At 41.4% G+C, this 13195-nt stretch overlaps 1 protein-coding gene across 2 annotated transcripts in view; it reads left to right on the forward strand.

Annotated features, from left to right (window-relative positions):
- FBXO42 (F-box protein 42) overlaps positions 1-13195 on the forward strand; it is a 112089-nt gene that overhangs the window by 96379 nt on the left and 2515 nt on the right. For both annotated transcript variants that reach the window (XM_031962776.1, XM_031962777.1), the window contains exons 5-9: positions 5832-5985; positions 6969-7079; positions 8699-8795; positions 9477-9533; positions 10172-10288. In XM_031962776.1, coding sequence (XP_031818636.1) covers positions 5832-5985; positions 6969-7079; positions 8699-8795; positions 9477-9533; positions 10172-10288 — 536 coding nt within the window. The remainder of the gene's footprint in view (positions 1-5831; positions 5986-6968; positions 7080-8698; positions 8796-9476; positions 9534-10171; positions 10289-13195) is intronic.

The raw sequence follows: 13195 nt of genomic DNA on the forward strand, positions 1-13195 counted from the left end.
TCACAAAACTAGACTTTTCGTATCTTGGCTGTCCTTCATGCCTGGAATGCTCCTACTATTCACCTCCCTGGATGTCTTGAAGTTCTAACTAAAATCGCATCTTTAAGTGGAAGTCTTCCCTCAACCTCTTTTAATTCTAATGACTTCTAGTTAATTATTTCCTATTCATCCTGTAGGTAACTTGCTTTGTTACATATACAGATACATATCTGTTTGCAGGTCACCTCCTTCATTAGATTGTAAGCTCTGTGAAGGAAGGGACTTTCTTAGGTCTCATTTTATATCTCTAGTGCTTGGCTCAGTGCCTAAGCATATAGTAGGTGCTTAATAATGTTTATTTATTGATTGATGATCATTGGGATTCCTTCCAGCTTTGATTCAGAGATCATTAAAAGAGTTCTAGATGAGATCTGGGTTAAAATCTGACTTCAGATATTTACTTGCTGTGGCTCTTGGACAAATCATGTCATTTTGTCAGAGCTTGTTTCTTTGTCTATAAAATAGGAATAATTCTTACATTATCTGTCTCACAGGGTTTTAGTGAGGAAAATACTCTGAAAATCTTAAAGTGGTTTATAAATAAGAATTGTTATTATTTCTTTGGCACAACAGTCATTTCTTGTGAAAGTCCCAACACTGGATTACTAGCACCATCTGTTACTTTCACTTCTTTTCACAGACTGCTGAACAAAAGTGAAGCAAATCATGAAACTGTGTCGACTGGTTCTGCTACAAATTTTTGTTGCATAATCTTAATTGGTCCCACACAAGACCAAGACAACCTTTCCTTCCCTCCTTAATCCATTTACTGTCCTACTCACTCATCATAACAAGTAATCCAAACCTTTCCATCCCTCTTCAGGCTTTCTGTAACGTCCTTCTCTTCTCACACTTTTAGCTGAGGACCTTGTGTGTCCCCCGCACCCACCAATGGAGACCACTCGCTAAGATCTCTCTTTTCTTCCCTGCTCATTTCACAGTCTTCCCCCATTAAGTTTTCCCTCAGTTTATCTCATGCAAAGAGCTAGCCTTTCTCTTTCCCAAAGCAAATCCTTCTGGAAGCACATGGGAGCACATTCTAGCCTATCTTTTCTAACAGATTGTGCTCTTTGTCATCCCTACCTTCTCACTGATACTGAACATTGAACTAACCTCTGACTGCTTCCTTCTGTCCATAAACACATCTTTTTCTCTCCCTTAAAAAAAGGAATGCCCTCCTTCCAACCATTCCTTCCAACTGGCAGAATTCCTTTACAAAGCTGTCTGCTGAAAGTGCTCTCTCCAGAGTTACTAATAGTCTCTTATGCTCCTTTCTTGACCCCTCTGTGAAGAGGGGCCTGTCTCCTGGGTGTTCTTTGCTCCCTAGAGTATGTGACTCTGCTCCCTTCTGATCATCTTTCTACCTGTCTGATTACTCCTTAGTCTCTTTTGTTGTAGTTTTGTTGTATCAGTTATCCCAGTTGCCTCAATTTCCTCACTTGCAAAATAAGATGCCCAAGGAAATGGCAAGCCATAGCAATATCTCTTTGTACCTGTTTTTTTTTTTCTTTTTCACACGAAATAATTTACCCCATTCTACTTCTCTCTTCTGTTTGCAATCAGTATACTCCTCTTTTTTATCCCTTAATTTTTGTATGTCATTTCCTCAAGTCTATCTTATATCCATACCCTATGTCTATGGTACGGTTTTTAAGAATTACAAGTATCATCTTCCTGTGTAGGTATATAAATATTTGGACTCCCTGGAATCCCTTTTGTTTTCCTTTCTCTTTTTAGGTTTCTCTTGGGTCTTGAAATCGGAGATCAATCATTTTATTTATTTAGTTCTCAATTGTGGTGGTCTTATGAAAGCTTGAAATCCTTCTATTTCATTGAATGAATTTTTTTCCCCTTGAAGTATTATGCTTAATTTTGCTAGGTAGATGATTCTTGGTTATACCATAGCTCCTTTATCTTTTAGAATGGCATGTTCCATGAACTCCAATCTAATATGTGGGTTTGTGGGTTTTTTTTCCCCCCGAGGCAGTTGGGGTTAAGTGACTTGCCCAGGGTCATACTGCTAGGAAATGTCAAGTGTCTGAGGTCAGATTTGAACTTGGGACCTCCTGACTTCAGGGCTGGTGTTCTATCCACTGTGCCCCTAGCTGCCCCCAATCCTTTAATGTTGCAGCTGGTAAATCCTATGTAATCTTGATTGTTGCTCCCCCATATTTGAATTGTTTCTTTCTGGCCACTTTTTCCCCTTGACCTGATAGTTCTATAATTTGGCTGTAATGTTCCTTGTTTTTATTTTAGGATCTCTTTCCTCAGTTGATTGATGGATTCTGTTAGTGCCTATTTTGCTCTTTGTTTCCAGAATATCAGAGCAGTTTTCCTTGATAATTTCTTGAAAGATGCTATTCAGATCCCCCTTTTTATTATGGTTACCTGGTGCTGTACCCATGTTCCCCCGAGACTCATGCGGGGAGCTCTTGGGTCTGATTCTGTGCTGAGGGGGTTGAGTGAGGAGTGTCTGGGACTCCCAGAGGCCATAGGGGCCTGGTAGTTTGCCTGGACTGAGCTAGGATACTAGTGCTGGTGTCTGCTGAAACTCGTGGAGTGTTTCTGCATTTCCCCAGGGTTTCCCTGAAGCACGCATTGGTCTGGCTGTTGGAAATTGTCGGTTTGCCCAGGGCTTTACTGAAGCATACCCATCCCCTGATGCTGATTTTTTGCCTGTTCCATTGCACTGAGGCTTAGGCTCTCCCATTGGTTTGCTGAGGCAGGGCTTGCTTCTGGTATGCTGGAACACTTCCTGTCCTGGACAGCATTCCCCTTTTATCTGAGTGAGACAGACCTTTCTTGCCTATGTTCCAAGATTGGAGCACTATTTTACAGTTTTGAGGGGTGAATGTGGGAGAGTTATGGTGATTTACTGCCTATTCTACCATCTTGGCTCCCAGAAGATATATTTCCCTTTAACAACAACAAAAAAAACACCTCAGGTCCCAAACCACTGACTGTTCCATTACTCTCCCCCTCCCCCCCTCCTTCTCTCTGTCTCTGTCTCTCTGTCTTTCTCTCTGTGTTGTGTGTGTCTCTCTCTCCGATCTAGCGTACCCCCCCCCCCCCCTCTCATTCTTCTTCCCTCTCCCAATTCTTAAAACTGGAGGCTGGAATCATGATTATGTCACATTGACCCTGATGTAGTGGGTATCCCCAAAATCTTGGTGCTTAAAACTGCATTGAGATATTTTTGGGATAACTGTACTATTATTATTTTGGTTTTGCTCTGTCATGTCTGACTCATTGTGACCCCATGAACCATAACACACTAGGCCCTGCACTTTTCCACCATCTCCCAAAGTCTGTCCAAGCTCATTTTTTGCTTCCATGGTACTGCCTATCTTATCCTCTGCTGCCCTCTTTTTCTTTCCCATTCAATCTTTCCCATTATCAGGGGGTTTTCCAATAAATCTCATTTGCTCTTCATGTGACCAGAGTATTTAAGTTTTAGCTTCACTATTTGACCTTTCTGTGAATAAACTAAATTAATTTCTTTAAGTATTCACTGATTTGATCTCCTTACTGTTCAAGAAACTCTTACAAGCATTCTCCAACATCACAGTTCAAAAGTATGGATTCAATTCTCACAGCCATCCATATATTGCTACTACAAAAACCATAATTCTAAGTATGTGGATGTCTGTCCAGATTTGCCATGGCTTACCTATTACTAGTCATTTATTAAATATTTTTGCCATTTAGGATTAAAATAAGACTAAGTGCATTTTTCTTATCTTGTCATATTATTTTCTCCAATTTAATTCAATTTTTTTCCAATTACATGTAGAGATAGTTTTCAGTATTCATTTTTGTAAACTTTTGACTTTCAAATTTTCCTCCCTCTTTCCCCTTCTTCAAGATGGCAAGCAATCTGATATAGGTTATACATGTAGTCATATCAAACACATTTCCACATGGTCACATTGTGAAAGCAGACCAAAGGGGAAACAAAGGGGAAAAAAGCATAAGAAAAAACAACAAAAAATGGCAAAAATAGTATGCTTTGACTTGCATTCATTTTCCATAGTTCTTTCTCTGGATATGGATGACATTTCCCAACACAACTCTTTGGAATTGTCTTGGATCATTGTATTATTGAAAAGAGCTAAGTCTTAGTTGATCACACAGTGTTGCTGTTACTTGTGTATGACATTCTCCTGGTTCTTCTGACTTCCCTCAGCATCAGTTCATAGAAGTCTTTTTAGGCTTTTCTGAAATCTTCTTGCTTGTCATTTCCTATAGCACAATAGTATTCCTTTACATAGAATATTTTGTTCAGTCATTTTTCGTTGTTTGTGTCTGACTCTTTATGACCTCATTTGGGGTTTTCTTGGCAAAGCTACTGGAGTGGTTTGCCATTTTCTGTGTGCGTGCGTGCATGTGTTTGCTTGCTTCTTTTTAAGTCTTTTCAATTATTCGATGGCAATAGCAAATTGTGACTTAGTTGCCCTCACTTTTCTTTTGTCTACTGTCTTTTAGAATTTAAGGGGACCTCTAATGCACATGATTAGAACCCTTTGCAACATCTCACCTTTGCTTGATGAGTGATTCAGAGCTAGGTCTGTCCTCCAGAGGTGTTCACCATCTTCTTACACACCTGGAATCCAGCTAGCTTGGCCTTCTTACTGCTTGCACAAATGATATGTCAGCTCTTATGTCTCCAGTTATTTTCCAGAGGGAATCTACATTCTCTCCAACTTATAAAATCATTGGTTTTAAAGATTCAGCTCAAATTTCGCTATCTGCAAGAACTCTTTGCTGATCTCACAACCATTAGTGCCCTCCTTCTCAAAACTACATCTTATGTATATTATCAATTAGACTTGAATTTGTCTCTAACCTGGGGGTGGGTAAGGCCAAACAAATCAGCCTAGAAATAGGGGAGTGAGGAATTAAACAGAGGTTTAATTTTAATTTTAAAGTGAGGAAAACAGGTTTGCAAACTGAGTCCTCTTTGAGAAGGAGGACTTGTGGCTGGTGGCAAAGGTAGGGCTTTTAAGGATGGGAGCCAAAATAAATAATTTACACAGTTGGCATTTCTTGGGACAACACAGAATGTTCTTCAGTCCTATGGGTACGGTCCCTAAATTGATTATCTCTCAAGTCTCAGGAATAGGTATCTGTCTTTGTAGGATATATGTAAACTCTCATAGCTTGATATTAACGATAATTTATGAAGTAGTTTACACAAATTTCTCCCTTTTTTTTGACGATTGGGCAGTGACTCCCTTGAACCCTCTAAAATGTAAGTATCCTGGTCTGGATTCCCATCTTATTCCTTCTTAATCATCCTTATTCCATTACAGAACCTGACAATATGCTTAAATATTTTGTATTTCTTAAAAATAAAGTACGCGGTGTTTTTACTTTTTATGTTTCCAACTCATTTTGATGTGAATAAAGTTAGTTGTATTAGCATTTTAACTGCAACCTCCACAGACAAAACTAGATGGTTTGAGGTAATTATTTGTTTTTTTTTTTAACTTGATACCAAAGTGTAATTTTAAGGACTTTGTTAAAAACCTAGTAATTTCCTGTCACCGATTGACAGATGTTTTGCCCACAAATGAGATCTGTTTAGCTTTGGGTGATTATGAAGATATGCAATTTGATTTTCTTTTGGTACTTCAAAATTCAGTTTCGTCTTCCTGTTTTTTGGGGCTTTGTAGCAAAAGTTTTATTTTTTTATTTTTCTCTCCTCAGGGGCAGGGTGATCCATGAATAGCTTGAACTCTGTTTATGAGAAGACCTCATTCTCTAACTATACTATTTTTGACTTTTTCTAGGTTCTTATCCCTCCCCTAAAGCTGGAGCCACTCTAGTAGTGTACAAGGACTTACTTGTGCTGTTTGGGGGTTGGACACGGCCAAGCCCTTATCCTCTGCATCAACCCGAAAGGTTCTTTGATGAAATACACACATATTCACCCTCTAAAAATTGGTAAGCATTGTAGAGGAGAACCTTGCAGATCAGGAACCTCCTTCTCTGACAGCATTAACAATGAGAAAGGACTAAAATTTTGGTACTTGAGATAGCGGAATATTATTTTACCATAAGAAATTATGAAAATGAAGAAGTCAAAGGGGCTTGGGAATACTTATGTGAACTGACTCAGTAAAATAGCTAGCACTGGGAGAACAATAGACATTATGAAAACAGCTCTGTATGTGGCCAAAATAAAAGTAGATCTGCTGCTGCCCCCCAAGAAGAGAAGAGATTCACCCCTTTCTTAGTAGAGGTCAAAGAATTGTCAACTGATATGTTGTCCCCTCCTTTTTCATCTGTTATAAATATTATATTGTTAGGGAGAAGAGGTGTAAAACTAAAATAATAAAAATTTCAAAATGAAAAAAAGAACAGTGACCCATATACTTGCTTTTTGAGATTAATAAAATTTTCTTGTAATGAAAAAGTTGGAGTGATTGCAATCTCTAATCCTGAAATGAGTAATAACAACTCTTTGATACCCTGAAACCTTGGCTGCTCTCATTCTTAGAGTGCCTTGTACCGTGAGAATCAGGCAGTTTGTAAAATAAATGAGTCCTTATCGCCTCTTGTATTTTCCCAGACTCCTAACAGCTCGAAAGTTTTTTCTTTACCAAATGAAAACATTTTCCTTTCTCTATAATGAAATAAATACTGAGCACAGGGCTCTTCCACAGGAAGGCCTGTGAAATGTTGTATGATTGATTCAGTGAGGTAAAATGCAGGAAAATTGCTCTTTGTTCATTATAGGGGCTCATTCAGCAAGCCAGTTTGAAGGCATTATGAGCTACTTAGACATTTCTCATGGACCCCCTACCATAAGAATTTAGAGTTAGATTTTTTAAATATGGCAGTGTGGAGTTGGGGACTACCTGGTAGATAGTGGCTTCCAGTGTTTAAACTGCGTATCTCGGTTCCTTTTTGTCCCTTTTTGATAGGTGGAATTGCATCGTGACAACGCATGGGCCCCCACCTATGGCAGGCCACTCCTCCTGTGTGATAGAGGACAAGATGATTGTTTTTGGGGGTTCCCTCGGATCCCGGCAAATGTAAGTAGGTGCGGCTTGTTGGTCAGATGCTGGATCTCTCCTGGCAGTCTGCTCTTCACGCCTTTCTGGAGGCATGGCCAAGTCCAGTGCACAGGAAGAATGACCCAGGTCATTTACCGCCGGGCTGGCTCAGGCGTGGCCACTTCTGAACCCCACGTCCCTCACCATGAGAGGAGGAGATCGGACTCCGTCGTCTTCAGCACAAGGGAACACAGGGTGGAGATTACGGATCGCTCCTTCTTTTATTAAGTACCTCCCCAGCCCAGAGGGAGGACTGTGCTTAGCGCTCGGGAGGAGCACAGGGTAGGGTCTCATGGAGGGGTTCGGGGATATAAGGATGAGACGCAGTCCTGGGGATCATCTCATATGTGTCTGTGCGTAAATCTGTGAATTGCTTTGTGCACTTCAGTTTTTGACCTATGAGGGGCTGGGGAAGCTTTGAGGAGCTGGGCAGAGAGTGGATAGGGCTTTACAGGGGGCAAGGGAGCAGGAGGAGCAGGGTCAGATGTGGTTGTCTCGGTACAAGCCTGTCACTGTGGGAAGGACGTGGTCTAGGCCGGGGACGGCAGAAGCCAAGCTTATTGTTTATGCCAGTGGCTGTCAGCTGCAGAAGCACTTCAGCAGCTCTCCCTGATGGTCTGCTGTAACATGTCCAGGAGGAAAAACACTTTAGAAAGGGCTCTCCTCCTGTGACGGGTGGAAGCGCCTCCCAAGGCAGGCAGCTTCCCATCTTTCCATGGTGACCCGCCCATGACTGGTTCAGCTCACCATTCAGGAAAGTCATTTTAGCTTATTGCAAGTTATTTCACCTTAAAATGCAAAAGGTGGTGCTGGAGTCACAGGACTCAAGTTCTAGCCCTGCCACCGGCTGCCCCTGCGAACTTGGACAAGTCACCTACTTCTCTGGTCCTCAGTTTCCTCACCAGAGATACAAGAGGGTTAGAATAGAGGACCTCCCACCTCCCTTCTCGCTCCAGTTCTCTGATCCAGTGGGACATTCTGGAGGTGACTAGTCTTAGGAAGATGGAGAACCAAGCTTCTCTCCTAAAGGTTTAATGCCCGAGTATTCCATTGAAGCATCCCCCTGCCACGTGCCCATCTGGCCTCCTTTAGTCTTTGTGAAATTGTCATTTTTGCTTAAGAAAGCAGTTGTTGAGTCCCTGGAGCTCCTAGAAGAACATGGAACCCGGTGTTGGGCTGTTCTCATTTTTCTTCTGACCTTTGCCTTGAGAAGAAATAGTCTGGGAGGGGTCCTCATGTCCCTTGTGCTTAGACGAGTTCCTTTGGGTGTTAGTGCATAGACCTTATCCCCCAAAACAGCAGCTTTTTGCAGTGGGAGAGAGGTGAGTAGCCAAGGGCCTGATCTTGCCCCTGCTACTTGGGAGTGACCCCAGAAAGAGCGCCATTCCTTCTAGTCTCCTTGTCACCTCTGAAGTAATGTGGGAATCATTTGCGTGTTCTCCATTCACTCACAGTTCTGGTCTTCTTCTCTGCAGAGATGCTCACCTGCACAACAGGCTTGCTCAAGGGGGTTGGTCCTGCTCACTCTGCTGGCTACTTACCAGGGTCTCTGTGTCACCTTGTATAATCAGCTTTGTGATTGTGTTCTTATCTTCTAGGAGCAATGATGTTTGGGTCCTTGACCTCGAGCAGTGGGCCTGGTCCAAGCCTAATGTCTCTGGCCCCAGCCCTCACCCTCGAGGCGGCCAGTCTCAGGTGCCTAGTAGTTACTTTTATTCTTCAGCATATTCCACAGCGTATTTTGGTTGGGAGCAAGAGGGGAGGATCTTGAAGTAGCTACCAGACAATTATAACATGCCCCCCACTGAGGAGAATTCATTGTTCCCTTCTGCTTACATTAAATTTCCAGTTCTTATTGGAGCTTATTTATTTATAGCTGGTGTGGATTTTACCTCTCCCAAAGCCTTGCGTTCACTTGTTACTTTTGGCAAGAGATGCCCTATTATAATGTCACCTTTGCTTCTGTATAGATGACCAGCCACAAAAATATGGTTCTAAGGAGGTATAGATTTCACTTCAATGTAAGGAAAACTTTAGAAAAGTTTAGTAAAGTTTTCTTTACTAAACTAGTAGTTTCCCTTTAGTGGACTTTTTGAACAACAGTTGAATAACCTTAACTAAAAATGCTTCCGAGGCACTTCCAGTTTTGAGATTCTGGGATTCTGTTATCAAATGAATCACCAGTAATTTGTTTACATCAAGTAACTAGAATTTTCATAATTATGGGAAACTCTATGGGATATTGACAACCAAAATGATCAGATTTGGGCTTTAAGTGTTTGGGTGTTAAGTACATACTACCAAGGCATAAGGCATTCTGTACTTATAAAGGTACTTTAAATTCCTTCTCTTCCCACCTTCCTTGGGCTCTTCCAGATTGTCATTGATGATGAAACTATCTTGATCCTTGGAGGATGTGGTGGCCCAAATGCAGTAAGTACAGAGAACACGACCTAAGAGCCAGCTGCTTTGAGCAACTTGGAAGAATGTTTCTTAGACCCCAAGAGAGAGGGGAGAACTTTTTCTCCTGGGGAACTTTTTCTCACCTTCCCTTAGTCTACAGATGTTTCTTTGTCATCTCACTTCCTTTGGGAAAGCTGCTACTGAGCATCCCTTTGGGGCTTAAAGCTGACAGCTGAGAGACAGGGATCCTGGCCCTGGCGGGAGGCATGTGGCCTTGAGCGAAGCTCTCCTGGTTCATAGGACAGCTCTTTTGTAATTACAGAAAGTCCTTAAGAATTAGGATGGATGTTAGTGGTTCCCAGTTTAGTCATAACTCAGGCTCTTTTCTCCTGTACTTGAGATGTTTTTTCCCTGTGTTTCACAGACACTTTGCATAGCTGTGTCTTGTACACAGTAGGTATTTTGCAAATGTTAGTTGGGCAAGACTTGAAATTTTCATCATCTTTGGTTCACAAAGTAAAAAACTGGGTGTCTGATGTAGCATTTGTGATTCTTTGGGGAGCCCTATCCATAGCCCAATGCCCCGGGGGTCTCTGCAATATGTGCTTCTTCATGAAATGTCCCACATTGAGTCTGAGCTGCAGGTGTGTCTGGGTTTCTCCTTACAGCTGTTTAAGGATGCTTGGTTACTGCACATGCACTCCAGCCCCTGGACCTGGCAGCCCCTCAGGGTAGAGAATGAAGACCATGGAGCCCCAGAGCTCTGGTGCCACCCAGCCTGCCGGGTAAGCCTGGGAAGGGAGCAGCACGTTGTGGGCAGGGTGGGACCAGTGAGTAGCTTTTTAGATGTTGGAGGAAGTCTGGGTGAGCTGTGAGCTTTCTCCGTCTGCTCAGGTGGTCTGGTAGCCTCTCTTTCCAGTTAAAAGAATGGGTACTGGCCTTGGTCCTGTAACAGCTCTCCCATCCACGCTGCTGTGATTTTATTACAAAATAGCTGAGAAAGAACATGGTGATTCTGTCTCCTGAAAGAAAAAGTATTTCCTTCGTGCAGTAGCATAGAATCTTAGAATTATTCTTGCCTAACCCATAATGGAAGGTTTTTTCCTATGGTATTCCAATGAGTGATAATTCATCTTCTCTTTGAATAACTCCAATGAAAAGGAATCTACTACTTTCTTCAAAAATTTTAGATGGCGCAGTGAATAGTGCACTAACCCTGGAGTCAGGAGGACCTGAGTTCAAATGCGGCCTCGGACACTAAACGCTTCCTGGCCATGTGACCCTGGGCAAGTCACTTAACCCCAATTGGCTCGCCAAAAAAACAACAAAACAAAATTTTTTTTCATTGATATGTTTTGTTTTTTTTAATCATTATAATTTCTCCCAGCATTCTTCTTCTTCCCCATCCACAGGGCCCTGCCAATTACAAAGACTATTTTTAATGGTACTGAAAAAGAAAAGGGAGAAAAAAACAGCAAAAGTAATCTACCTTGAAAAGTCAGTGTTCCACACTCATGTCCATTCTACCTTGTGAAGGAGTAGTGTGGAGGTATATTCATCCCTAATCTCTGGGTCCCCTGCCCTCCTCATTAATTATAATTTTTCCTTATTCATTTTTGGTGAATGTTTTTTGATGATGATTTTTCTCAGTCACATTGGTGAAATCATTGTGTGTATTGTTTTCTTGGCTCTGTTGGCAGTACTCAGCATCGGTCCATGTAAAATTTCATACACAGTAATTTTCTGATTCATTTATTACCACATTGTTTAGCCATTGGCATCCACTTTGTTCCTCCGTTCTTTGTTACCACAAAAAGTGCTGCTGTAATTATTCAGAGTATATGGGAACTTTTATCAAAGTGATTTCTTTGAGGTCCATGGCAAGTAGTAGAATCTCTGAGCTGAGAGGTATGGATATTTTGGTCACTTTTTGCATAGTTACATATTTTTCCACTATAGTTGGTAGTGCTGATTCACAGTTCTACCAACAGTACACTAGTGTGCCTCCTTCAGGCATCACTCCTCCAACACTGACTCCTCCCATCTGTTGTCATCTTTGCCCGTTTGCTGGGTGTGAAGTGAAACTTTGGGATTATTTTGATTTTCATTTCTATTATTAGTAGTGATTCTTTCATGTGGTTATTAAGGACTTTGACATTCTTTATAGAACTGATTATATCCTTTGATTATTGGGGAATGATTTTTAGTTTTTCATAGATATTAGATGTTTCTTTGTGTTGAACACCAAACTTTTATCAAAGAAACTTGTGATGGCCGTGCTAGCATCCAGGATACCTTAGAATCAGCCGGAGTCAGGATAAGCAAAAGTCCTTAGTTTTTATTCTTGATCTTCAGGGGTAGAAGTGAAGGGGATGGAAGAGAATTTCCGCAACTTCCTCCTTCCTCTTCCACTGCAAGCGTGACTCTGGCTCATCTTACTCCATCCCCTAGTCCCTCCTACAATCTGTATACACCAATCATTGAGCCAGCACAGGATAGTGGGAAGGGCCATTTTCCAAGCACATGTATTGTCCAAAGCCCTAAGTACTTGACAATCCTGACCTCAGTGCATCAACTCAGTAGTTTCAGCCCTCTACAGAAACTTAATACAAAGATTTTTTCCCCCCTCTTTTGACTTCTTCCCTTTTCATCCTAGTTATATTAATATGTTTGTGTGTGTAGAGGCTTTTTATTTTATATAATTGAAGTCATCTATTTTATCTTTTCTAAATTGCTGCTAGCATTTGGTTAAGAGTACATTTCCTCCCATAACTCTGAAAGGTACATGACTTGGTTCTCTTTTAATATTTGATGTTAGGATTTGGATATTAAAGTTGGGTGTCCTTTTTGTTTATCATAGACTATGATAGACAGTGTTGGTCTAAGTGTTGTTCCTCCCACACCGTTTTTCAGTTTTCCCCAGCAGTTTTTATCAAGCAGGTAGTTCTTTCCCAAATAATTTATATTTCCCAGTTCATTGGACACTGACTAGTTTATTGAATTTTATTGTTTCTGATTCTCCTGTGTCTACTCTCTTTTACTGATATATTTGTCTATTTTTAAACAATGCTAAATGAATCCACTGTCCTCTGAGGCAGCCTGTAGAACTTTTGCAAAGCTCTGGGATATATTTCCTTACATTAAGGCTAAAACTGCCTCTGAAACCTCTCCTTATTACTCTTTATTCTGACCTGTGAAGCTAAACATTCCCATTCCATCACCTTTCAGATCTTTCTTCTCCAAGCTAAAATATCCCCAATTCTTTCAACAAGTCTCATGTTTTGGTTTGGAGGCCATCTTGATCTAGTCCAGTTTTCTTTGCACAGTATTGATGGTGCAGTGTGAAGAAGATAGGATGATCACCTTCCTGTTCTGGACTCTGTGCCTCTATTAATAGAGTTCAGGTCAGGCTGTTGACTAGTTGAGCTTGAAGTCATTTAAAATTTCCCCATAAGTCTCACCTGAGCTATGGCTGTAGCCTTGGATGAAGTTCCCCATTACCTGGCCTTTGTCACTGTGCTTTAGGTATGGGAGAAGGACTAGCCGGGCAGTGGGTCAGTGTCCTGGAGCCACCAGCTGCTTCTGGAGCTGGTTGGTTGGTTTCATTCATGTTAAATTTCATCTGAATCTGACTGATTCTCTAGTGTTCCAGCCTGTTGGGCCCAGTAGCAGAACTGATAGATATTTCTTTG

The sequence above is a fragment of the Sarcophilus harrisii genome, chromosome 3 (assembly GCF_902635505.1).
Source record: "Sarcophilus harrisii chromosome 3, mSarHar1.11, whole genome shotgun sequence".
In the NCBI taxonomy this organism is placed as follows: Eukaryota; Metazoa; Chordata; class Mammalia; order Dasyuromorphia; family Dasyuridae; genus Sarcophilus; species Sarcophilus harrisii.